This window comes from Pinus tabuliformis, chromosome 5_2, assembly GCF_031772625.1.
Source record: "Pinus tabuliformis cultivar Carrire ecotype Pingquan chromosome 5_2, CPIR1, whole genome shotgun sequence".
In the NCBI taxonomy this organism is placed as follows: domain Eukaryota; kingdom Viridiplantae; phylum Streptophyta; class Pinopsida; order Pinales; family Pinaceae; genus Pinus; species Pinus tabuliformis.
The window spans coordinates 598,575,589-598,603,335 of NC_142306.1; the positions used below are offsets into that span (position 1 = coordinate 598,575,589).

At 37.9% G+C, this 27,747-nt stretch overlaps 1 protein-coding gene across 1 annotated transcript; it reads left to right on the forward strand.

Annotated features, from left to right (window-relative positions):
- Positions 1–549: 549 nt before the first annotated feature.
- Positions 550–27,733, forward strand: LOC149160417 (pentatricopeptide repeat-containing protein At2g13600-like). Its single transcript, XM_089434612.1, has 5 exons — positions 550–714; positions 6,473–6,719; positions 26,358–26,527; positions 26,572–26,808; positions 26,918–27,733. Exons 1-5 carry the CDS (start codon positions 550–552, stop codon positions 27,731–27,733), a joined length of 1,635 nt encoding a protein of 544 aa, XP_089290738.1.
- The last annotated feature ends 14 nt before the right edge of the window (positions 27,734–27,747 follow it).

Here is a 27,747-nt window from a genome sequence, read left to right on the forward strand (position 1 = left end):
ATTTATGCACTTGATTCACATTGATCCATCCATACTTAGTCAGATCCATGATTTAAATTTCATTATCTCTTATATATGCTTATTTCCCACACCTTCACTTGGCAGATCTGCACTTCTAATGGCCATGCACTGCCTTGCCCAACTAGGCATTGCCCAAGTCTGAAGCCCAAGGTGAGGCTTGGCCTTTGAGACTGAACAATTTGTAGTATAGGATGGATTAGTTGCACATTTTGCAGTCCGAGGGCTCAGTCCTGCCACCTTGGCCACTGAGACTAGCTAAAGGAACTACGCAATGTGCAGTGTCTCCCTATCACTGCCGAGGTTGAATTGCGCATTGTGTAGTCTCAAGCCTTAGGATGCACCACTGGCTGCTAAGACTGTGCAATATGCAATTCCTTTAGCCAGTCTCCCTCATCAATGCACTATTTTTCTACCTAATATTTCTTTGAAGGTGGATTTGCAAAAACTAATTTATTCATGCCATGAGTGCCTTTCCTTCCCTTAGGTACCATAGTTATTGGGCACTTGTCTCTAGTAGTCAATATTACCATGGCACCCAAGAGAGTTTCTTCAAAAGACACCACAGAAAGCAGTACTGAGGAAGCAATTGAGAGCATGCTAGCAAACTTGCCAGTATACTCTATGTATGTGGAAAAGGAATCAGAACTTACATGGCAGAAAGTGAACGAAGAATTTTTAGAAAAGAACTTTGAAGTATATATTAAGGAATGACATGGATACATTAATGTCCATAAATCAAGGCTACACAGGGTTTCATGTAAATATCCAACCTTCCCATGTGTAGATATCATCAGCTGGATTGTCTCACATATTGATATGAAGACCATGATTTTGAATAGTGCCAGCTACTTTTGTGGAAACAAATTACCATCATATGTACCATTTTTGCGAGCCAAAAACACTCATGGATTCATACTTCTATGCCACGAAAATCTATGTGGGCAACAAATATGTTGTTAAGATTTGGGTGAAAAATCCATCAAAGTTTCGACAAACACCCACCAACACATATAAGACAAGGTCTCTCATGAGGGCCTATCATTTGTTGATCATCATAACTTGCAGAATCTACAGTAAGAAAAGCACATAGACCTTTCCTAAAGGGTGAGAAATATTATTGAACCAGGTTGTGAATGAGGGGAAGTTTTTCAACTAGTTAGACTTGTTGGCTTGAAAGTTAAATATCCATGTAGGTAACACCCTGGATTGTCCCAAGGGTGGGAAATAAATATTTTATATGTCTTCATATTTAATGGATGCAATCTATGCACATAAGGAATTCCCTGGCATGAATTAGGATTGGAAACCTTGAGATCTTGTCATGCACATCCACTGCAAATTGCTCTTGGATTGCAGCCATCGAGGAGTAATGGAGAAGCTAACTGACCACTTCCTCATTCCACTTTACAAGATGATCTTTGAGGAAGAACCACATTGCATGTCACGTGGGGAAACATAAGTAGTATTAGAGATTGTAGATTGGTTTGCCTCACCAGATGGCACCTTCCTTAGATTGTTCGTCGATTGAAAATCACCGTATCTTTTTCCAAGGTATGCCACCGAAAAACTTGTCAAACAAGGAGTGTCATATCATCTCACCACAGGGTTGTCAACATCTTTGCACATGAAGAAGAAAGAACCTTGGTTAACTCTTCATATGCAAATTGGATTGTATAAGATAAAGACCCTGAAAGTTGTAGATACCAAAGGAAAGGTGATAGAGAAGTTTTCATTCGATACTCAAGACTTTAATCCATATGATTCTCGTGGTATTTGCAAATACCACTATGTGATAATTCACTTTCAGTAGCTCAGTGGGACCTTTCATTGGCAAGAGGAGGATGATTGAAGAATTTCGATAATGCCTCCAAGACCCACGAGCTAGTCAATTTTGCAGGAACTTCATACGTGACTCCACGAAAGGAAGCCACTTTGGAAGTGTTACAGGAATAAGCACCCTAGGGCTTTGGGTTGAAACCCCAACAGAGCAAGAGCAATCTACAGCAAGAAACACGCATAAAACTCAGGCAGCATGCTTAAATAAAAAAACTATTCAAGGATGAACATACCCGGATGTCCTTCGTTTGGGTAGTTCCAGCAGGTTTCAGACCCTCTGCAACTCCTGATGATCTTCGAATCTGCAAATCAACCAATCTAAACATACATAGCAGCATATAGATAAATAATTTTAATGAAATCAACTTTATATCATATAAGCAAGATGATTAATTACACATCAAAATGACATTCACACATGAACTACAATAGTCTTTCATGCATAGACAAAGTTAATCTCAGGAACAAGACAATGTTTCTTTTTATTGTAGAAAGCTATAACCAACACGGAGAGAATTCACCTGAGTCTTCTTCTTCCGGCTCCAAGCAGAACTGTCCTCCAGATCTGTCCAGTCCCAATCTTCAACATCCTCCTTCCATAACCAATACCATGATATCTCAAGCAAGTGGGAGAATATCAACACTCAAGGAAACAAGGGTTTCTTGAACTTGGGGAAGTGCTTTAAGCACGGGGATACTTCAAACTAAGTCAGGGGATAATCTCAGTATAGTAATTCTATCTCTTCTCCTCCTTAAGGCCTTCCCATAGAAGTCTATTTATACTTCTCCCAATTAGCTTTTTAGTTGGGAGACAGTTGGGAAACAATTGGGCCACAGGCACTAGGAGGTAATCAACAGGTAAAACCTGTGAACTCCACCGATAGTTAAGAAAATTTAATTTTTTTAAGTGTTTTAACACATATACGTGGGTTGGGTATTGACGAAACCGTGTGTACATGCTTTTATCATAGGGCAAAGTAGTGTACAGGGAGTAAAACATTGTTTTTAAAATATTTGGACCAAGTCTGGAGGGAGGGGTTGCCCTAGGTCATAAACCAAGCATCACAAATACCAAGGGTGATATTTGGAGCTATAACAAATGCCCACTAATCTATGAGTTTAGAAGGGGTACATGATGGCCAAAATGTATTAAGTATATGGAAAGGAAACCTGTGGAAACTGAGAAGGACTTCACCAAATTTCAGCTTGCCAAGCCATCAAAAAGAAACAGCTATCTGAGGCGGGCATACCCATGCTCAGAGAAAGTAAAGCATGTCTGCATATTAAGTAGAAGCGGATCCACTATGTATACAAGTATAAAAGATTGAAAGTACATAATGGATCATCTGATCGTGATCGAACAAGTACACATCTGAATATCATATATAAGAAGATGATAAATGAAGCTGAAAGATGAAGCTGATCACTGATGTCAAAAACTGATCCCAATAGTACCAAATGAACATGATGGAATAAGATGATACTACATCACAACTCGGATGCCAGCATATAAGATGTCGCTATGAAGGATTGCAACATATAATGTAGATGGTTTCGACTAGCAGCAACAGGAGCAACTGACAAGTGAACCAAAAAATGTTGATGCAACCCGAGGTCTTCACCGACCACCGTGGTACATTTCTACACAATGGGAATAAATGATCTGAAGTCGACCATGTGAGAAATCGTTTGATTACCGATCATTGATGTATACTGTTAACAAATGCGAGACTACTCACTGATAATCATAATGACAGTCAAGGTAGTTAGTACAATCTAACAAGTGTGAAGGAATGAGCTGAGGTCGAACACTTGGAAGAATCTATCAATCAGGGGACAATGATGGTTTCCCACTATCGATAGTGAAGGATCTGCCACTGATGACTGCAAACCCCAAGTACTGCCAAATGGACTCTAGATCTTTTCCCCAGAGCAATGAGTCATAGTCGATAGGAAAAGATCTACTAGAAGGAAGGCATTAAGGCATCCTTCATCAATATAGCACGAGTGTAACTCGTAGGCCAATATTGTGGAAGGAATCAGACGAAAAAGATGTAGTAACTTGACCGAAGCACATTTCTGGCATACATAAGATGTAGCTAGTGCACGATAGAAACCCTCTGAACCAACCAATAGTGAAAGCTGACACAGAGGTGAAGAATCCACCAATAGGGTCAAATGGAAACTAAGGCACTAAACGAATCCCAATGTGTGAAAATAAAAGCTGATGTCAAACACAAGGGAAACCACTCAGTCAAAGACCCATGATACTGATCGATGTTGAGCACAAGGTGACCTATCACTAATGAAAATAGGGCCAAGGTGCGGCTCTAGGCCTACCCTCAGAGAAATATGTCGTCGTTGATAAGGACAAGACCCGCCAGTAAGAATTCAATGGAGACCTTCCTAAACCGGCACGAGCAAAGGGCCAATATAACTAATGTGATGATAAACAAGACATTGACAACCAGGGATGTCCGACTGAAAAATAGGTTAAGAGACACAGCAGAGAGTCTGACTCAGGTTTACTTACCTTGAACAAAAGCACGATTCAGTGATGACTATATGGCAACATACGATAACTCTGTATAAGTTCGACATGCAGGAGGCACGAACGAACTCTCCATATGATTGGAATAGGTAACCAATTGGAGGAGAACTGACTCAATAACAAGGTTAAGGCATACCTAAGTCAAACTTAATCCTGCCCAAAATGGAGGGGAGATTTTATTTTGAGTGCTTTGTTAAAGGGCGACACGACTGACTCTAGCTACCAAAAATATATGGAAATGTTGTCCTGTTCCCGCTCTTTTTTCAATATATAATTTTTTTGTCTTTTTCTTTAAGCTGGAAAAAGAATAAAAGAATGCTATAGTATGGTGGAAAGAACAAGTGTCAGTGAAACATATCATCTAGTTCCTGGGATGGGAACAATCCTATGCTCAATGCAGGGAGGTGAAACTAGTCAAGGACACTCAAAGGGTTGTTCCTTCCATGGATCAAAGGGTGTGTCAAGTTACAGAAGCTAAGTGATTGCAGGTTTGAGTTTGCAGAAGACATGGTCAAATAAGTGGCTTAAACACGAGTCCAGGTGAAGCCAGCTCAAGACCGAAAGGTGCAAATAGTCAAAATGCAATGGAGTAATACAACTCAACACAAAGGAGCCTCAAAGTTATAAGGCTAGAACTAAGTGAAGAAGCAAAGAGAATGAGTCTTCAATGCACAAGTCATGGTGGGACTAAAGAGGACTCCTGAACCTAGTCAATATAACAACATGGGCAACAAATTTCAATGAGGTGCTAACTACGATTACCATGTAAAGGATGGATCTACCATCGCATCATGATTTAAAAATCGGCGAGTGAACATGGTTTGCTAACCAAGACACGATGGGGTCGACCCTATGGCAAGTGTATCGACAAATGGAGGCTAGTATGCAAGATGCAACGGAAAAAATGGTTTCCCTAACCTATATGCCAGTGAGTAAACGATACCTACCATGATGGGTCAGCGGTCATGGAAACGAAATAAAATCTCGAAGAAGTGTCCAAAATATCCTGAAACAATACCCACTCTCGACAATCCAAGCCCACAAGTCAAAATATTCATGAGGCAAAAAATCAAATTTTGAGAAAAAATTTAAAATTTTAGAGCTATATATGGACTTTTAGACTCACAAATTTTTCATTTGCATTTGGAAAAAAGTTGTGGATCAAAAGGGAACAAACTTGCCTCTGAAGAATTTGACCATTCAAATTGCGCCAAAATTGCCAGGTAACCCTCAATTCATGCTTGCAATGCTTTGTGATTGTTTTTAGAAGTTTTTATTAAGATTTGACCATTGGAAATTATGTCAAAAAATCCAACTCTGTGTACATCCAGGTTGGATGTTATCAACCCGCGTATACGATGGCCCTACATGTGACTGTGTGTAAAGGGAACTCGTGTGTACATGAGTTGAAGTTCAAACACAAAATCTAACAGTTGAAACTCATTTCTTTTCAGGATGACCATTACATGGAGAGAGAGAGAGCATACCACAAGTGACATTGAGGTAATGAATGACCAAACTGCACTAGATGCATTGAGAGGGTGCGGTTTGTTGAAATTTTTCAAAATGCCGAACATGAAAGCGAACACACGCTTGCTCTAGTTATTGATCCACTATTGGAGTGTGGAGGATGATGCCTTCATGATAGAGCAGATGCCTCTTAGGATTGAGGTGGAAGATATTTACTTTATCACAGGTCTCTCCCAAAGAGGGGAGGTTATGCCTTTAACCAGCCAAACACAGAGTAGCCTTTTAGTAGAAGATTACGTACACATATACTGTCCTAGGCATCCAAAAAAGATTGAAAGTTAGATTCCAATCAAACACGTGGATAGTTTATCACTCAGGATTCTATTGTTTACCATTGCCAAGGTAAACGAATCAGCTTCACTACATCAGACTTCACGGGTGTCCATGAGCTTAGCAGTGGAATGCTTAACCACTGTGTTTGATTGGTGCACACCTCTTCTAACCAACATGAAGAACCAGCTGACCTCCATCAAGAAGGGTCAAACAAAAAACTTTGGATATGGGACCGTTTTATGCTCCTTCTTCTTCGAGAAGGTACCTGGGCTACGTCCCAAGGTATCTGTCTCTATAAGCAGCCCCCGAGATCCTCGAATGGGTAGGTGGGCTGACTTGATGAAATGCCTTGGAGGCGGGGACATGCCGAGGACTACTTTTGATGACGAGTTCTTCGCCTGGTGGGAACAAAAAATCATCGCAGTTGATGACTACCCCTACACTAGTATGGATTTCCAAGGAGATCCAGACTTGGTGCTGCCGCCAAACACAATGTGGGGAGACATAGGTAACAACTTTTTAAATTTTTATCGATTTTTAAGATTTTTATGTTTTTTAAATATAAAAATTAACTTAGAAATATTTTTTATGGGACTAAAATACTAACATAAAGATCATGTTCCAGATGTGGGTCCAGTAAGACCAGATGGATTCCCACGGCAGAGGTGTCGCAGAAGAGGCACTGAAGAGGCGGCTGCTGAGACAGAGAGGGTCTTATATGCAGTCCAAAGAAACTTGGTGAGATTGACTCACTAGGTACTGATGGTAGCCATGGAGGACCTACCTGAAGAGATGTAGCGCCGCATGGTAGGAGTACCATGGGACTAGGTCCGCATACTTCGGCATGTGGCCAATGCAGTAGTTACCTTCTTAGCCGCTCATCCTAAGCCGGGTCGATAGATAGACTAGACATGATTATGGGCATTTAGTCCTGATTTTGTATATTATTTTTGAACATTTTATGTACACACGGTCAGTTTTATGATATATATATATATATACAGTTCCAAATTTATTATGTTTGTTTTTAACTTGATGAATGATTGATATGCCAATCTAATTCTTGATTAGTGATAGAATCTGCTAATGAATTTTCAGATCGTGGAATGTGCAAATAAGTAATATAAACAAATGATCGCTGCAACACCCTCACTCTCAAGAATTGGCGATAAATAAGGATCTCGAACCCGATAAATGTTATTTAATTGTGACACTACCAGCTGTGAGTCAAGATACAATACTAAGGAATCAATTCCATAAGAAATAGCTTCGGATAGTAAATTAATAACGACAGTATATTCGGAAATGTTATTTGAAGCAGGACCAATACGTACTCCCCTTGACACCATCAACTGACTAGATGGATAATAAATCACCCAAGCTGCGTAAGCAAGATTCCAAGTGTGCCGACTAGCACCATCAGCGAATCCAAAATAGATCAAATCATCCATCAACACCTGCCAACGCAAATAAAAAAAAGTGTCGATATCACAAAAATTCCCAACAAAATATGTACAAAAATACAAAATGTACAAAGAAGCCATTACTTAGCCGTAACCTAAGCAAAATACTTCTTGAGGTAGAGCCCACCTTGGGGCTCCGCCAACTTGTTCCTAGAGATGTTTATAGGTACAGTTCTTGAGCCAATCAATATATTACCTTCGGCAGATAACTGTGTTGGAGCCAAAGGATTTGAAACTATACAAACATCACTAGTAAGCAAATTGGAGGACCTAGATTCGACTTCATGCAAAGGAGGACGAAAATATGAATGATGATGTAAATCTTCCAATGGTCGATCTACAATCATCATTACTTCGAAAATTGCTTTGTCAAATGGAAAAACTGTATCTAAGCAATCCAAAGCAGAAGTGGAGTCGAGGGTCCAAGTAGGAGCCACATCACCATCTAACTCCTCCTCCGAAGAAGGAGTGGGATGGTCATCTGTAGAGTTATCGATAGATTCATATCTAAGTTCTGTTGCAGACATAGGAGATTCTATTCCACCCACCTACCCTTCATCTGATGTGGTCGTAGATGAAGGTAAGGTCCCAGGATCCAAAAAATAATGAGTTCGAAAAAACTCTTTCCGTAAAGGCTCCTTGGAGGATGAAATTGTATCGATTCTAGCTGTAGGATGGGGAAGATCAAATACACCCATCAAGGAAGAGTACATCCCAGCTCCTAAATTCTCTATAGGCTAACAAGGATTATCCACCAATGGAAGGGTAGAATCCGAAGTTGCACGAGAATCACCCGGAGAATAATCTAATTGATCAATATTAACAATTCTCCCCTCGTGAGGAAAACAAAGGATGCGAAACAGAGATGAAACTATGGCGTCCATCTCATAAATCCAATTTCTTCCCAATAGGAGGTTGTAATCTAAGTTGGCATCAACGATTTCCACTTCAATATTAACGACCTTTCCTCCAACACATATAGGAAAAGCCAGGATAATTCCGTGTGGCCTATGAGAATGACCATCAAATGTTGTTAAGAGAGTTAGTGAAGGAACCACTAAAGGTGATCCAATGACCTTCCAACATGACATAGACATTACACATGTGGAAGCTCCCTCATCTATAACTGTCTGAAAAATATTGGTTTTTTAGTAAGTAGACTTTATCTGGAAAGCCATATGATGAGGAAGTCTCTTTTTGACATTGAGCATATCAAAAGTGAGCACTAAAGAATTTTTTGGATCTACTGCCCCGATTTTCGAAAGCAAAGCACTTCTTTGAGCTGGACACGACTGGAGTACCTCCAATGCAGACATAACACATAGACTTTGAGCCAGATCTTCTACAATAAAGTAGTTCTAGGCTGCCCTAGCATTAGGGTTAATCTTCGAGCACTTAGCGGAACCTTTTGGTATTCGAGGTATAGACTCAACAGAGGGTTGCTCAATATGAAGTGGGTTTGAGGCTTCAAGAACAAATTTTTCCTTAGATGTTTCCATTTCACCGTAATCGCGTGCGTGTGTGGCAACATCAACATGCGAGTTCATCAAATACACATTTGAGGAATTTTCCCCTTCCTAGTTTCCCCCTGCGAAGGTACCAGCATTCGAGTTCGCGCCAGCAAGTAATTGTTTCCCTTGTGGAAAAGGGTTAGTCAGGACAGCTTGGGAGCTAGAGGACCCTTGCTGCACTAACAAGCACTGAGCATCCTGAATCTTGGGGTAGAGGTGAGTCAAATGATCTCCATTGCATAGCTTGCATGGGAATTTAACTTTCTTCTTAGACTCTTTGCTACCCTCATCGGCACCATTGTTGGGGTTGTTCACATTATCCTTCCCTTCTTGATTCTTCTTTTTACCTCGTCCCTTCTTCTTCCCATCGGATTGTTGATTTCCTTTGGGGTTAGAGGCCTGAATGAAGTTTATAAAAGAAGGTTGGGAAGGCGAAGGAGTAGATGGTGTAGCCTGGTTAGAAGAAGCAGTTTGTAGAGACAACTGCTGCAATTGGTTCAAAAGGTTCACCATATTTGCATCAACCGATCCAACTATACCATCAATGTGAGGGCTTGGCTTCGATTTGGCTACATCAACCATGGATCTAGGAGCATCAGGTAAGATTTTCTGAAGAGTCCCAAACTGAGAATATATCAGTTCTAACTGCTAGGCATGAAAGATAGCCTGCTCTTCCAAATAAACACCAGAAAGAGAAACGTCCTTGGAGATCTCGGGTTGTAATGATTTCAGAAACCACTCGAGATGGAATTTTGGTCAAATTTCAACTTTGATAAGCCCTTTTCTCTGTCTCCATTCCTGGATATGATCCGAAATGTGAGTAGTCATGTCCTGATGAAAGTTGGCTAGATGCTCAGTTCTGGCTTCATAATAGATAGGCAACTAAAAATGGTTTAAGAAAATGTTAGCCAAATCAGCGAAAGAAGTAAAGGTGCCCCCTGGCAACTCTATATACCACTTAGCCACATTCCTAGTTAAGGCGCGCTGAAATAACCTCAACTTGATCGAATCATCGATCAGGGAGTTGGATGAGCAACATAAATGGAATGTGGTTACATGGTCGCCTGGGTCTTCACCATTCTTCCCTTCGAATTTTGGATTATCCGATGGAAGTTTGGTTGGGACCAGAGGCCAAGTCGTATTGTACCTAATTGGATCATTTGTCAACTTAGTTAAGTCTGGCAGATTAAGCGTGGCCAGAAAAGGAAGTCGTGGAGGACCTTGGGGATTCCATCTAGACAGGGCGGGGTTCCCATAGGTCTAAAAAGAATGATCTAGATTTTGAAAGGCACTAGGTTTCTCGAAGTAAATTGTAGAACCTACTACACCAAAGGGTGATCCTTGTGGTCCAGCAAAACTCGGAGTTTGACCAACTCCAGCCGAAAATCCTCTGTAACTAGTAAATTTACCTCCTAATGAAGTATTGTAAGGAGTTGATAGCCCCTGATAAGGGTTCCAAGCGTTAGCTAAAGGTGGAAAACTTTGAAATGAATTAACCAAGGAAAACAACACATTCCCTTGTTGGCCAAAAAACTGATTCCCATCTCCTATCCCACTAACCGCCGGGTTTTTCCAACTTTGAAAGGGGTTACCACCTTGACTTGTGAAAGGAAAAGGCATAGACCCTACTGTCGGATTGGAATGTGGTATATGACCACTTCCAAATGGGAAACCCTGAAAAGAAGCCGATCCACTCATCATGGATGTGGAGGCAGTTGATGGTATATTCAACGGAACTGAAGGAATACCTTGAGAGGGCATTCCAAAAGGGAAAATCCAAAACTGGATGCATTAGCTTGAGAACTTCCACTCATTGACAGAATGGAAGTAGACCCAAAAAAGGATGTGCTGGGAGTCTTAGAAGGGATGGAAATAGTTCCTCCCCCTTGCACAAATATGGGAGTCTGCATGTTCGCAACACTCGTGGTGGATGCCATGCATCCAGCAGTGGTCATCAAACGGACAGATGTGTGTGGACCCGTAATCGAAGGCCTGTGAGTCAGAGTTCCAATGTATAACAATACGTCTGGACGATTAGGAGGGAGAGGAGAATTCGGAGCCGCAACTGACTCTAAAATCTCTTCTACTTCAATACTATCTTCCGACTGGAAGAGAACTCTAGAAGGAACTAGTGTGTTCCTCTCTAACTATGTAGTAGTACTAGGTCTATCTTGTAAACTAATGCCCCCAAGCGAAGGATCAATCTTCGATGCGCTTGCTACCACTGGTTGAAAACCACTGGCAGAATCACTCCTACGCTTTCTAGGAGAAGGCTTTGTACTTGTAGGTGAAAGACCACGAAGTCTCCAGGACCGTCGAGATGGTTGGTCAGCCACTTTGAATTATTTTTATAAGATCTACTTAAAGACTCAAGAATATTGAAAGCTAGGCCGACTAGGAGCACAAAACACACACTAAAAATGTCCCTAAAGAGATCAGCAATCAAAGAACTTCCAAGTATTTCCGCTCCGGGTGATTAGGATAAGACACCAAAATACAATAAAGTTAATAATAAGGGCCTTCCGAAAAGAGACTGGGGTAATTACACCCCAGGTCTAATAGCGAAGGTATCAGACGTAGTTACGTTGACCTCCAGACAACAGCCTTTGCCGGTGCAGGCCCCCAAGCTTCGCAAGGGTGCCTTCTAGAAGTATTGTTGAACATGATGTAACATCAACCTCAGGTGCCACGGGATTCCCCTCTGCAGCCACCTGTGTGGATCCCTAGGATAGGCAACTAAAGATACCAACTCGTATCAGAAGCTGAGCGGAATAATCGTGAGGTAAGATCCGACAAGTAAGAGAGGGGGTATCTCTCGTCTTTATCTTCACGAAACCTCGTGCTTAACTCCCAGTCATGGAGCTTTCCTGGTCTCCCTAACGCTATTGTATTTCACTCTTTAATCAGACTTCTATGTTTTACAATTTAGAGTGGCCTTGGATAGTTTACTCTCCTCTAGCATAATCCAAGGCCCTAAATAAACCTAAAACGTGTTGGTGTATTCTGATGACAATACACAAATTTCTATTTTATTTTATTAAGCACTTGATTTTAAGTGGTTGTTCTTTTTAAGTCAAAGGGACACTATGGAAATGAAACCGATGGTGTTTGTATGATGCAAGAGAAATTAATGAAAAACTAACTTATATGAAATGCAATTGTTTGTTCTTTGATGAAAAGAAATTTCTATTTGGGTTCTAAGAAACTTCTATAAAGCAAAAACTTTTTCTTTTTCTTTTCTTATAGCACACTTCACACTCACAAAAACTAAAAAGACAATTGACGCTTTAATAACGCAAAACTACCCTAATGCAAGGTGTACATGATAATGCAAGATCCTAGATTACTCTAAAAAAGAACGAAAGAAATTGTTTATAACTTATTAATAAGCCAACTTAAGTGTTTGAAAAGAATATAAATTTTGAATACAAAATCTTCTCCAAACAAGGAGGACTAATCAAAAACATCACAAATCACTTTAAAAAATCAAAAGAAACCAAAATCAAATTTAGCAAAAGAAAGCAAAAACAATGTTTTTTTAAGAACTTTTCTTTTTCAGGAAGCAATGAAAACAACTTTTCAAAATCACTCAAAATGCCACCAAAGACTCAAAGACCAAAAGCAAAGCACAAGGAAACTTTGTAAGTAACCAATTCAACATGAATGAAAAGTTGAAAAAAAGGGCTTCAACTTGTACTAAATGATCCAAAAGTAGCAAAAGAGCTTTGAGAAACTGACCAAGAAGTCAGGAAAGAAACACTTTCAAATTCGCCAAATGGAAACTTTCAAAAAGCAAGAAAAGGTGTAAGGCCACGAATTGACGGAAAGCAAAGCAAGTAGACCAATAATCAAGCTTGAAACAAAGATTGAAAAAAATCTGCTATTTCGAAAGACCAGAACAATCAAGAACCTAGATAAGAAGTCTTGTGTGTTCAAACACAAATCAATAAAACTCACTCAAAAGCAAACCTAGGCCAAAACTTTTCAAAGCAGAAGAGAATTAAAAATAGTAATCTCACTGAATAATTAAATTCTAAAGACAGAAACTGACCACTCAGAAACCAAACAGACCAAGAAACAAATCTTTCTAGGTGGAAAGATTTGAAAAAAGTATGCAAAAAATGGTTTACGCGACTGTGTTCAGGCACAGTTGCATGTACACGTGCTTCTGACAAAGGAAACTCACGTATACGCAGGTTCACTTCACAGAAACAAGAATGTGTATGCTACTGTAAACAGACAAAGGTGCGTATACAAAGCTTTGCAAGAAAAAAAAAAAATCCAGATCAAAAAGATCAGACTTAAGGTCTGAGATTCTACTGGACCAAACAATACTGTCACAGCAAGCAAACCAATAACTGAGCCCTGATTGACACTAAACAACCAAAACTAGGAATAACAAGATTGTTATCCCCAATGGAGTCACAAATTCTGTTACGGGAATAAGTACCCTATGGCTTTGGGTTGAAACCCCAATAGAGCAAGAGTAATCTATAGCAAGAAACACACATACAGCTCAGGCAACATGCTTAAATAAACAAACTATGCAAGCATGAACATATCTAGATTTCCTTCATTTGGGTAGTTCCAGTAGGGTTCAAACCCTCTGCAACTCCTGATGATCTTCGAATTTGCAAATAAACCAATCCGAACATACATAGCATCATATAGATAAAGAATTTTAATGAAGTCAACTTTATATCATATAAGTAAGATGATTAATTACACATCAAAATGACATTCATACATGAATTACAACAATATCTGATGCATAAACAAAGTTAATCTCAGGAACAAGACAATGTTTCTTTTTATTGTAGAAATCTATAACCAACACGAAGAGAATTCACCTAAGTCTTCTTCTTCTAGCTCCAAGTGGAACCGTCCTCCGGATCCGTCTAGTCCTAGTCTTCAACAACCTCCTTCCATAACCAATACCATGATATCTCAAGCAAGTGGGAGAATATCAACACTCTAGGAAACAAGGGTTTCCTAAACTTGGGGAAGTGCTTGAAGCACAGGGATACTTCAGACTCAGTCAGGGGATAATCTCAGTATATTAATTCTATCTCTTCTCCTCCTTAAGGCCTTCCCATAGAAGTCTATTTATACTTCTCCCAATTAGTATTTTAGTTGGGAAACAGTTGGGCCATGGGCACTAGGAGGTAATCAATAGGTAAAACCTATGAACTTCGCCCATAGATAAGGAAGTTTAACTTTTTTAAGTGTTTTAACACATATACACGGGTTGGGTATTGACGAACCCACGTGTACACACTTTTATCATAGGGAAAAGTAGCGTACAGGGAGTAAAACACTACCTTTAAAATATTTGGACCAACTCTAGAAGGAGGGGTTGCCCTAGGCCATAAACGAAGCATCACAAAAACCAAGGGTGAGATTTGGAGCTATAACAGGAAGCAGTGCTAGTAGAAGGGAGAAACCCTGTGAAGGATAAGGGAAAGTGAAAGGTTGCTCACAGTCCAAGGGGGAAATGAAGCTGCAAGATGAAAGTGGATCCAACTATTATGAAAGAAGATTTAGTAGTAGAGGAAAAGAGGAAATAGAGGATGCAGAGAGAAGAATAGTGGAAGAGGGATGTGTAGAGTAGATTGGAGGAAGAAAAGAAGAAGCAAGAACAAGAAGAGAAGCAGAAGCAGGAAGAAGAAGAAAGGTGGAGCACAATAACAAAAGAAAGAACGTGGAAACAAGTTGAAGAGCAAGAACAAAACCGACAACCATCATAGGTGGAAGGCGGACAGATGTAGGACACAAATCTTACTCAATCGGTTGAACAATTGTAGAAATCACAGACATGGAGGATGAACCGAAGCCAAAAAATTAAGATGTCGACCTGATGATTAGCACATAATAGGTCCCTATTCGGTTTCCACCACCTCCAGCACTAGAGTTGGGTCTTGGAGAGGAAGGGGGAGTTGTTCCTCTTGATGATGATCCTGTTATGTACAATTTTTCATATGATTAACTTCAAAAGAAGATTGTACAAGTGCATAAGAATTTGTTTTCAAATGACCTCGTATCTCTAGCTTTCATGAGAGAAAGGGTGATTGTGGCTGAAACTAGGAAGAATCCCAATGTTATTTTCACAACCAACTTGGCCTTCACAGGTGCAACAAAGTCAAATACTGAGTTTTTGACGGTCGATAATAAGGAATTGAAAGAGAACTTGTAGGTTTTCAGGAAAGAGTTTGAACAACTCCGCGCAGCAGCTTAGAACACAACTTCCACATAGGTACATCTGGAGGAAATGAGGGCAACGATACTTAGTGAAGTATCAACACTTGGAGAGACCATGTAGAATCTCTATGAGGAACTTGTTACCGTGTGTAAGGTAGTTTTCCACATGTATGACTTGCAACAATAGTGTAAAGACCTTGTCAAAACTCTTAGAAATGTGCAAGCTGCAATTACTGTTATGCATGAATGGACAATTTGATACAACGAGCCACCCCTTGACTTGGGTAAGAAAATGAAGCCACAGATAGAGCTTGAGAAATCCAGAGTGTGGATGTTGATCTAGAATAGTAAACAACTCGCCTCGTTCATTGGTAACATTCAGGCCTCGTATGCACAATTATACAACAGTATAGATTTCTTTGTGAAGTCCTAGAGGATCCCATAAGTTGGTTCACTCACTACATCCAAGCCTAAGAACCAGGTCAGAAAGGAGATAGAAGAATACTTGGAGCATCTTCAACATATTTCCACCAAGGAATATTTGGAGGTGAACAAACAGATAATGCAAAACTACATCAGTGGCCCTCTCCAAGTGCAAAAAATGTTTCTCATGCTTAAGAAGGAAGTTGAAACTTATTCCAAATCATTGTACTTGGATGCCATGGAGGCTAGAGTCCACTTCCAACCAAACAACATCACACAGTTTGGGGATGTCATCGCACAGTACCAAGCTTGGCACCGATACGTGACTAAGAAACAACAATTGGAAGTTGTTGAACTTGAGTTGTCCTAAACTCAAGCATGATAGTGTTTTGTCTTGTCAGGCTATATAGTTGGATCTACCCTATTGTGTCTTATATGGGTAGGAGTGTAAATTTTAATATTATTTGTACTTAATTTTTAAGTGGAATTCAAATTGTCAATATTGGAATGTGAAGAGTCATGATGTAATGTAATGAGTTATTTTGTAAAGAAGTTGAAGATTCATGAGGGAAGTCCAAAGGTCACAAATGAGATTTGAAGATTCACCCCCTCTTATTATAAATAGAACCTCATAACTATGTAAAGGGCTTTTTGGGAGCCAAGCTTTTTCCTAGGTTTAGGCTTAGAGTCAGGAGCTTAGGAGTTTTGTGAGAGACTTGGATTTTCCGTAGCATAGAGGAAGTATATTTCTTTGGAGGAGAAGGTGATGTTGACTTCACATTCCACTATTAGAGATAGTGGTCTGTTAATGGTGTATGTATGATTGGAACTTTCACTTAATAAAAGCTTAGAGCCGACACATTTTCATGCATATATTGTAAATGTAATAGGACTATTCTTGTTATGTTTGCAATGTATGTTATTTAACTTATGCTTATTCTTATGAACTATTTTGATTGCATTGGTATGAATCTTGTTGAATGTGTGATGTTGTATTAATTCATCACTGTTAACTTGTGAAATATTTCGCATATTATCTTATGATGTCATTATGCTCATGTGCTCCTTTCAAGCTACGTGCTATTACAGGCCTTTAAGGGGCTCACTTATTTTCCCTTCTATGTGGCAGAACCTTCATGCATCACACTTGACTCTTTGTATACATAACATAACTCTATGCATAATTGCAGCCAAGGCATATCATTAAAACCCACTGCATTGACAACTGGACCATATTCCAGATGGGAATCCTCCACCAAATGATGTGAGGTATAATTGGGACTTCATATCAGGGAGATCCCCTGAATATTGGCTGGTCCAACATCGTCAACACCTACCATTGAAATACTAGACCTAATCAAATGGAATATCTCTCTCCCTTTTCACTCCCCTTCTCTCTCCAACTTTCACCCTCTATTTCTTTATTCTTCCCTCCATTTTTCCCCTCCACCAACTCCATCTCTCTTTCTCTCTCTCTCTCTCTCTCTCTCTCTCTCTCGATTTCTCTCTCTCTGCCTTCCTCACTCTCCCTTTTTCTCTCCCACATCCCATTTTCTCTCCCCTTCCCATCACTCTCACTCTCTTTTTTCCCTACAACTCTATTAATATCTCCATCCCTCTCTGCTTCTCTTCCCCCCCCCCCCCCCCATCTCCATGTCTCCCTCTCTTTCTCTTCCCCTTCTCTCCCTATCACTCTCCTCTCCTATTCTCTCTCTTCCCTTGTCTCATCTCTCCCTTGCTCTCTCTTCATCTCTCCCTTTTCACTCCCCCTCTCTCTCTCTCCACCTCTGTCACTATCTCCCTCCCTCTCCCTCCCCCCTCTCTCCCTCTTAAATTTGATCCCATTGTTTTTTGTTTAAGAAAGTATCTAAATTAAAAAAACTCAATTGGTTGTAAAATATTAAACCTATATTTTGGATCAATCATGTCAAGGAAAATACAATAAAGAAAAACTTAAAAGAATATTGTGCTATCTTTCCTCAATTTTTGTTAGTCAATTTTCTTGCTCTCACCACTTGGATCCTTAGTTAAGATGGATCTATGTTAGTTCTTAATAATTTTATTTATATTATATAATTGTAACATCTTTATATATAAAATTATTCTCTTTTTTTTATTTTATTAAAACCTTGATTTAATTTCTATGGGAATGTTTTTATTAGTTGTAGGATAGAGGGTTTATATATATAACAAAAGGAATTATAACCTTTTTTATTTTAGATTTAATTAAAAAATGTTATAAAATAAAATAAAAATAAAATATTGATAAAATATTTTGTTTGCAAAATAAGTTATGGTTTTTAGGCATGTGGTATTCATAATGTTATACAAAATCCACAAATACATACAAAATTTTTTCCCTACACCTAGTGGCCTAGTCTAGAACAACAGAAATCAAAGACTATATAGTTTTCCTTAGAAGAATTGGAGAATGGAAATATGCTTACTTGTGATTTGTCACAAGCTCTTCTCTCCTTTTGGCTTGTCGGATCCAACTATAGCTCCAATCACTATAATTATAACCTGAACAAACTAACAACATAAGTCAAAGATTTACAACATCCATGTAACATTATCCAATCATTCTATTCAATGGATCAACATAGCATTGAAACACATGTACATAAACATAACATAACACATGTAGGAAAATGGTATATTCTTTGTAGTAAAATGGAAGGGAGAGAGTTTACAACCAAAATTGGAAGCTTGTCTTGTAGAGAACATCCCAAGTTGACTTGTCCTTCCTTGCCACAATGTACACCTCAAAGCCACCCTAATGCATGGGAATGATGTCTCTCCTATGATCAAAGCAGAAGCATAAGGGTATGATTAGTCTCCAAAATCTAACCTCTAGCTTGTGGATGGCAGTAAATATATAGGAGAGGATGGTAGTTTAGGAATTCTTATCCATTTACCAATATAGGCTTGAGATACACTCTTGATGGGAGGATGAGGTCAAGGGATAAGAGGTGAAAACTCCAAGGTAGGGGAGATAGGATTCAAAGTTCTTATCTAAGGTAAATGGTTTTAATAACTCCTCGAAGCTTCTAGAAGAGGAAGCTTCATGATTCTTTTTATTTTTCCTAAATTTCTAGAACCAGTGCACCCCCAACAAGGGAAAACTTGCTCTGATCAGAGCAGGTGCAAAACTGAGAAACCTGCGAATCAAAGTAGGTCCCTAAAGGGCCAGGGTTCATTGGGCCTTAGAAGCACTACAATGAAGTAGTCAAGGTTAGAAACTCTAGGATTTGAGATACTCATGCTTAGGGCTTTATGTAGGGATTATGAAAAGGTGTTCATGGATGTTGACTAACCCAATTTGTAGGCGTATTGACCAAATGTGACAAAATGGCCTATAACAGATAAGCCATGTTATTGATCCATGGTATGGTAACAAAGCCTATTTACAAGTTAATAATATCCATGGTAAAATGGAGGTGAGTATCCATGGTTAGGAATCTTATCATATTATTATAACATATTTTGGTTGTAAAATAAGTTATGCTTTTTGGGCATGTGGTATTGATAAGCTTTGCTATTGGCCCATGGTATTGCAACAAAGCTTATTCACAAGTTAATAATATTCATGGTAAAGTGGGGTTGAATATCCATGGTTAAGAATCTTTTCATATTGTAAGTTTATTGTAAGTATTATGTTTTTATGTGTTAAGAATCTTTTCATATTGTAAATTTATTGTAAGTATTATGTTTTTATGTTCTTATTAATTAAATGTAAAATGTACCATGTTACATTTTTTAATGTGGCATGTATACTATGATATTCTTTTATCTAAAAAATTACTTAATTTTATTAAGAAAAACAAAAGCAAAACATAACAAATTTACTATTCTTTTAAGTTTTTAATTGAGCCGACATTTAAAATTGTTTATATACTTTCATTGCACCTACACATCTACCTTGTACTAGTTTTTAGAGTGACTCTTATAAGTTATTGTGAGTTGTATCACCTTTTCATATATATAACATTTACTATTTTCAATATATTTTTGCCTTGGCATATATCATAATTTTATAATTCATATATGTTCTCATAAGTTCCTTTATCAATAAAAAATGGGCCATGCATTTTTCATTGTTTCCCCAACTAAACCATGGCAGTTTCCCATTGCTAATGTAGACAAAATGAGCATGAGCCCCTACCCAAGCTTCCTAGCTTCAGAGGTCTTCTAGCTTCATAGGTAAGCCATCTTTCCTTTCTTCTTCTTTTTTGGTATGAAAGAAAAAATGCAAACATTTTAAAGGAAGTGTTTGTTTAATTGTAGATTGATTATATGTCATTATGATGCCTGAAAACATAAAATAAAATCAAGAAAATGACCATGCAACAAAGCCAGAAGAAAAATTGAACCTTACAGAAAAACCTAACCCATAAACACAAGTAACAAAATATTTAAACCAATTAAAATTATTGGTTCAAGAGCTTAGAAACATAATGGAACCATCGTGAGTTCCATTAGCCACACCCTTTGATACTATTATTACCTCCATTAATCATGTATAGACCAATTAACAAGTATAACTAAAGATCGGGCCAAGTAGAGAGAATTCTACTCCACTATTATTAAGGAGTAGGTTAAAGACTTTAATATCACAAGAAACAGATGATTGTGGAGTTATTTATTGACCCTAGATCCAACCAAACATTTGATATAAGGAAGAATAATATTTTCATGGATTGGTGTACATTTCATCAATCATAAGAGAATTGGATGAGACATTGGTTTATCATTTTTGATAAACATCCTTGTAATAATATAGATATAGCATTATATGTTTTTTGGAAATTATGGGTCAAGTTCATGATTGGTTTCCACATAAATTATTTTCACATCGCTAAGTTCGAGGAGGTTGGTCTTGTCTCTATCTAGGATTGATCAAATATTAGGAATAATCCATTGAGAGGACCACCTACACCTATGCATATGCCTATTCCTTGCTTCACCCAAAACACCTAAGATTTTGGATCACCTTGGTGAAAATATCACTAAGATAGCACATATCACATGTAGTCCAGTGTAACATAGTTCATTTGTAGTGGCATATAAAAGGAGTATCTTAGACCTTTAGGTGTAGGGACTTTGGAACACATTGATTATATACCATTGACTCCACATATCTTAGTTGGTTTTTATGTTCAAGTTGAGTAACACCACATATATGTTTCCAATGTGAGAATACTTGTCATGGCCTGATGGAAGGTCCCATCTACCATAGCTTTATCGATAACACTAGCACAATTTTCAATTGATGTTGAATCACTGGTTAGATATTTAGGTGTACAATTCACAAAAAAATCAATAAAACATAAGTTTAAAGTACTTTTTAACTTTTTTATGGCATGTACAAATTGCATCTACAACTTTACAAATTTGTCTAAAAAAAATCTATCATTTACGCACAAATATTAAGGCCTAACGAGAAAATATACATTATGTTTTAGAGGAAAAATAACATGCCATTCTTATAAAAAAACATTTTTTTTAGTTATAACAATTTTCCATAAATAAATGTTATATATTTAGGAAGACTATTAAGGAGGATAACAATCATTCCTCCCAACTACTCAAGATAAGCCTAATTTACATAAATGAAAATTATCTATTTGGAAATCTAATCCACTTTCATATATTTCAGCTTTTTACATCATATCAAAATTCATTGTAGAAGTACTACTAACCATCCCTCCAATTTAAGTGATTGTTTTCTTTCTATGCTTGCATAGTTGATAGATTATTTTCTTCTTATGTTAGCATTAGCACTGATGAGCCATAATATACCATCATTAACTTACATTAACTTTTACTACTATAATGACCAACTAGATACATCTTAACCCTGTATCTATCAAGCGTCGAGAGGGATCAAATCTCTCGAGGCACAAACCTTTTTTTTGAGTGAAAATTTTGAGGAAAGGTTTGCACCTCTAGAGATTTGATCCCCATCTGTGCTTGATAGATCTAGAGTTAAGATGGATCTAGGATAGTTATATAATATTATATCATATCTATATTTGTACCTATGTGTCTCTTTCTTATTCCCTCTCCCTATCTCACCCACCAAAATACACACTCTCCCTTGTCACTCCCTCTCTCTCTCCACCTTTCCTTGTCTACGTCTTTCTTCTTCGCTCCCTCTCTCTCCCCTTCCTCGCCCATCTCTCTATCTCTCTCCCTCTCTTTCTCTTTCTTGAGTCCTCTCTCTCTTCCTCCCACTCTCTCCATTTCTCTCCTACCTACCTCTCCCCCCCCCCCGCCACATCACTTTCTCACTCTCCAACTTTGTCACTATCTCCCTCTCTATGTCTTTCTCTCTCTCCCTCCATCCCTTGTCCCCCCTCTCTCTCTTACCCTTCTCTCCCTATCTCTCTCCTCTCCTCTTCTCTCTCTTCCCTCCTCTCCTCTCTCCCTCACTCTCTCTCCATCTCTCCCTTGTCACTCCCTCTCTCTCTCCACCTCAACCTCTTTATGTCTTCGTTCTATCCTCCCTATCTCCCCCCTCCAGTTCTATCTCTCTCTCTCTCCCTCTCTTCTTCTCTCTCTACCCTCTCTCTTCTTTCCTCTCTCTCCCTCTCTCTCCCCATATCACTCTCTCTCTCTCTGCCCTCTAGCTCTATCACTATCTCCCTTTCTCTCTCTCCCCTCCCCCGACCCCCCTTGCTCTCTCTCTCTCTCTTAAATTTGATCCTATTTTACTGTGTTTAATAAATTATCTAAATTAAAAAAACTCAATTGGTTGTAAAATATTAAACCTATATTTTGGATCAATCATGTCAAAGAAAATACAATAATGAAAAACTTAAAAGAAACATGCATTATCTTTCCTCTATTATTGTTATTCACTTTTCCTTCTCTCATTGCTTGGATCCCTAGCTAAGATGGATCTATGGTGGTTTTAAATAATATTATCTATATTATATACATTTCACATCTTTATAAAAAAGTATTCTCATTTTTAATTTTATTAAAACCTTGATTTAATTTCTATGGGAATATTTTTAGTAGTCATGAGGATAGAGGGTTTAGATATATCTCAAAAGTAATTATAACCTTTTACCTCTTAGATTTAATTAAAAAATATTAAAAAATAAAATTAAAATAAAATACTTTTAAAATATTTTGATTGTGAAATAAGTTATAGTTTTTGGGCATGTGGTATTGATAAGTCGTGGTATTGGCCAATGGTATTATAATAAAGCTTATTTACAAGTCAATAATATCCATGGTAAAGTGGGGGTGGATATCCATGGTTAAGAATCTTGTCATATTGTTATAAAATATTTTGATTGTGAAATAAATTATGATTTTTGGGCATGTGGTATTGATAAGCCATAGTATTGGCCCATGGTATTGTGACAAAGCCTATTCACAAGTTTATACTATCAATGACAAAGTGGGGGTGAATATCCATGGTTAAGAATCTTGTCATATTGTTATAAAATATTTTGATTGTGAAATATGTTATGTTTTTCAGTATCTGGTATTGTGGTATTCATAAGTGATTGGCCCATGGTATTGTAACAAAGCCTATTTACAATTTAATAATATCCATGGTAAAGTGGAGGTGAATATCCATAGTTAAGAATCTTGTCATATTGTTAAAAAATATTTTGATTGTGAAATAAGTTATGTTTTTGGGCATGTGGTATTGATAAGCCATGGTATTGTAATTGTAACAAAGCCTATTCACAAGTCAATAACAAAATTAAAATATAACAAATTGATTTTTTATTACTTTAATATTTTACTATGAATTGAGCCTTTTTTACTCATCCTAAATTGATATTACTTTTAACTTCTCTTTTTATTACTTTTAACTTGTTATTATTAATTGAGCCAATATTTAAATGTTTACACTCATCCTTCACATGATTTAAACTTTTTATTATCTTTTAATTGAGCCAACGTTAGCTACACATCTACAATATACTGGATGATGAATACCATAAAAAATTGTTCCAATTAACATTAGAAACTCAATATGAATACCATAAAAAATTGTTCCAATTAACATTAGAAACTCAATATTCTGGGGCATACTTTCAAATTATAATGATGATTTTCTTTAACATTGAAAATTCCATTGAATATAGTTTTAGTTTTAAAACTTGTCACTCAAATCTATGTCTTTAGATATATTGTTTAGCAAAGTTATACATACTTTAGATATATTGTTGCACTCTCCAACCCAGTATGAAAAAAATATTGTATTTTCTTGTGCTGTAAACATTTTGACTTGGTTAAAAGACATAAAAACTAGTCCAATATGAAAAAGATATTGTATTGTCTTGCGCTGTAAACATTTTGACTTGGTTAAAATACATAAAAATTAAAATTAATATTAAAAAAAATTAATAACGTGAAAACAATTTTTAATAAGAAAAACAACATTAAAACAAAAATAACTTCATTGTATTCACCCATTGTATGAGAACATATAGTATTCATGTGGAATATAGCCTATTTAAAGGGGGAAATTAAACCAAGATAGATCCATCTTGGCTTGTATCTACAAAGGGCTAAGAGGGATCAAAACTTTTTTTCTCTAAAAAAGGTTTGCATTTCAAGAGATTCATGCCGCTCTACACTTGGTAGATATGGAATTAAGACAAATCTAGGTTGGTTTAACAAAGTTATAGATATATTGATTTGTATTGTAATTGTGACTGTTATATATTAGATCTTTTTATAAATCTCAAGATGCTAATTAATTTTGATAGTTTAAAGTATTATTGAAAATATTTATAAGATAAAAATATTAAAATATTTTTAAGAAAAGTTAAGGAAAAAAACTAAATATACATAAACCTTAGAGATTATATCAATGGTACATAAATATAATAACATTTATATTAACTAGCACAACCACATTAATAAATATAATTGATATACTAGTAGGTATATAGGTAATTTTTCACTAACAAATATAAACTCAAATCCTAAAAATATTATGCAACCAGAGCGCTTATGAGTCCCAAGTAAAAACCCCTAAAGTTTAGCTAACATGGTAAATTAATTTTTCAGATTAACAACTAACCTGGGCACCGATTCCAACAGAGGGATTGCAGCTTGCGAATCTCTGAAATACTCCAGAATGCTTTGCCAAAAGCCCTGCTCAGGCATATCTTGATTATGATCTAATTTAACTACTTCTCTAATCTTGAGATGTTTAACAACTCAATTTTTATCTCAAGATAATAGGGTGAATGCCTAGACCTGCACACCCTAATCGCATTGAACCGGTGCATCGAATAGGCACATCAAATCGATCATTCAACCTGCACATCGAACCAAGGAAACGAATGGGGCCAAACACGTGTTGTTGAAGCGCTAGAGGGTACCTAAAATGAAACGAAACAATTCATTTCCAATCAACGTGTATATATGGCAAAATAAATATTATTTAAAGTTAATTTATTGTGGTTTAGGTGGAAATTAAAAAAAAAAAAATGAAATACTTCATATATTTTTATATTTTTCATATCATTTTAATTACGCCGTAAGGCGTTTCCCCCTGAAATGAACTCCCCCAAATGCCCTTTTGTCCTAATCGTAGCCGTTAGATCTTTTGTTAGACGATTGAACACAAATCAGCGGTCTAATTTAATAAAAAAATGTTTAAAACATTAAAATATCTTTAAAAAAACTCCGCTCGACATCTGTGCGCTTTTTATAGAGGAGTTACAGGTAGAGTCCATTTGAATTCTTAGTGGAGTTTATCACAATGAACGATGCTCTCCGCTCCACATCTGTGCGCTTTTTACGCAGCAGTAACATATTTTTCATTTGATCAGTGTCGTTTTCGTCGTTCTTGAATTTGAAATAAATCTGCCTATATTCGACAGATTTATGGAGCAGGGATGCCATAGATTTGAACTTTAACATATTCAGATCAACAAGTTGCTAAGGAGATAGCCATTAAGAAACCCGAAAAAGAAGAAGACTGTAATGCTCGTTGGGTTCGTGCTTAATCTTCAAGTTAGGCAGTCTGCCATTGTTGTACTTTAAACAGGAGCTAACACAAACACTTCGTCTGTACAGAATGGGGTAACACTGCGTGAAGTGGGCCTACTAAAAGACGCCCTCGGCTTCTTGCATGCTACCGACAACGTTGTAGATAGAAGTGCATGTGTTTCTCTCTCGTAGGGCTGCGTTAAGCTTAAGGCCTTATCGGGCGGCAAAATATTCCACGCCCAAATGCATCAGAGCGGTTTTGTCAGAGATAGATTCTTACTTAACACTCCTATCACTATGTATGCTACGTTCGGGAGCCCAGAGGATTCTCAGCGAGTGTTCGACTAGATGACAACACGAGACGCCTTTTCATGGAATGCCATGATTTCCGCATATGCCAGACATGGATTTTCCCGGGAAGCTTGGTTCTGTTTCGTCAAATGAAAAAACAGAGTGAAATTCAACCCGATCAATTCACCTTTACCGGTGTTCTTCCTGCATGTAACACCTTGGAAACCCTCTAGGAAGTTCATTAGGCCATAAGCAGACAAGGGTTTCAGTATGATGTTTTTGTAGGCACTGCTCTCTTGGACATGTATGCAAAATGTGGTATTATTGAGAAAGCACACGATGTGTTTGACAAAATGCCTGAACGAAATATTGTTTCCTGGAACGCCATGATTACGGGATACCTGCACAATGGATACATAGATGAGGCATTGAAGCTTTTCAGAGAAATACCCAACGTAATGTAGTCTCCTGGACTGTGATGATTGTTGGGTATGTGCAGAATGGACTCAGTTTGGAAGCCATGGAGATGTTTAGGCAAATGCATCTGGCAGGCGTTGAGTGGGATGCAAAAACTTTTGCTAGTGTTCTCCCAGTGTGTGTGAACTTGGGAACTATGCAGCAGGGTATAGAGATACATGGAGAAGTAATCAGAAGTGGGTTGGAATCTAATGTCTTTGTGGGAACTTCCCTTGTAGACATGTATGGAAAATGTGAGAGAATAGACATTGCACGCAAAGTGTTTGACAAAATGCCTCAACGAAATGCTGCATCCTGGACCCCCAGCCATTATTGCAGGTTATGCACAGAATGGGCACAACATGGAAGCTCTAGAGATTTTTTGACAGATGCAACAAGCAGCAGTGCAGCCAGATTCGAAAACCTTTGCTAGTGTTCTCCCAGCATGCACTAATTTGGCAGCTCTGGAACAGGGCATGGAAATCCATGAAGAAATAATTAGAAGTGGTTTTCAGTGCAATGTATTTCTGTGTAACGCGCTTCTAGACATGTATGCAAAATGTGGAAGCATAGACAAGGAAAATGAAGTTGTCAACAAAATACATGGAAAAGATGTGGTTTCATGGAATTCAATGATTGCAGGATATGCAATGCATGGATGTGGCAAGGAGGCCCTGAAACTATTTCAAGAAATGCGGCAATCTGGTATGAAACCAGACAGTGTTACCTTCGTCAATGTGTTGTCGGCATGCTGTCATGCAGGCCTAGTGGATGAGGGCCGAAAGTACTTTAATTCTATGAGTCAATGTTACCAGATCACACCTGTGATAGAACACTATGGCTGCATGGTTGACCTTGTTGGCCGTGCTGGGCACCTGGAAGAGGTTAAAGACTTGATAAGCAAAATGCCAATAACCCCTGATGCTACAGTCTGGCGGTGTTTGCTTGGTGCCTGTATCATACATAACAATACAGAGTTAGGAGAATACGCTGCCAAACACCTTTTTGAGTTGGATTGGAAAAATGCAGCAACTTATGTTGTGCTCTCAAATATCTATGCTTCAGTGGGCCGGTGGGATGGTATTGAAAAGATGAGAAAAACCATGAAAGATAGGGGGATTAAACCAATGGCTGGACGCAGTTGGATTGAAGTCAACAAGCAGGTGCATGCTTTCCTTGCACGAAATGGGATGCACCCGCTATAACATAAAAAGCTGGA

Coding starts and splice junctions, on each gene's coding strand:
- LOC149160417 (XM_089434612.1), top strand. CDS start 550: ATGGCACCCAAGAGAGTTTCTTCAAAAGACACCACAGAAAGCAGTACT. Junction 715..6,472: donor TTTTAGAAAAGAACTTTGAA/GTATATATTAAG, acceptor TTCTTCGAGAAG/GTACCTGGGCTACGTCCCAA. Junction 26,528..26,571: donor TTTTCAGAGAAATACCCAAC/GTAATGTAGTCT, acceptor GGGTATGTGCAG/AATGGACTCAGTTTGGAAGC.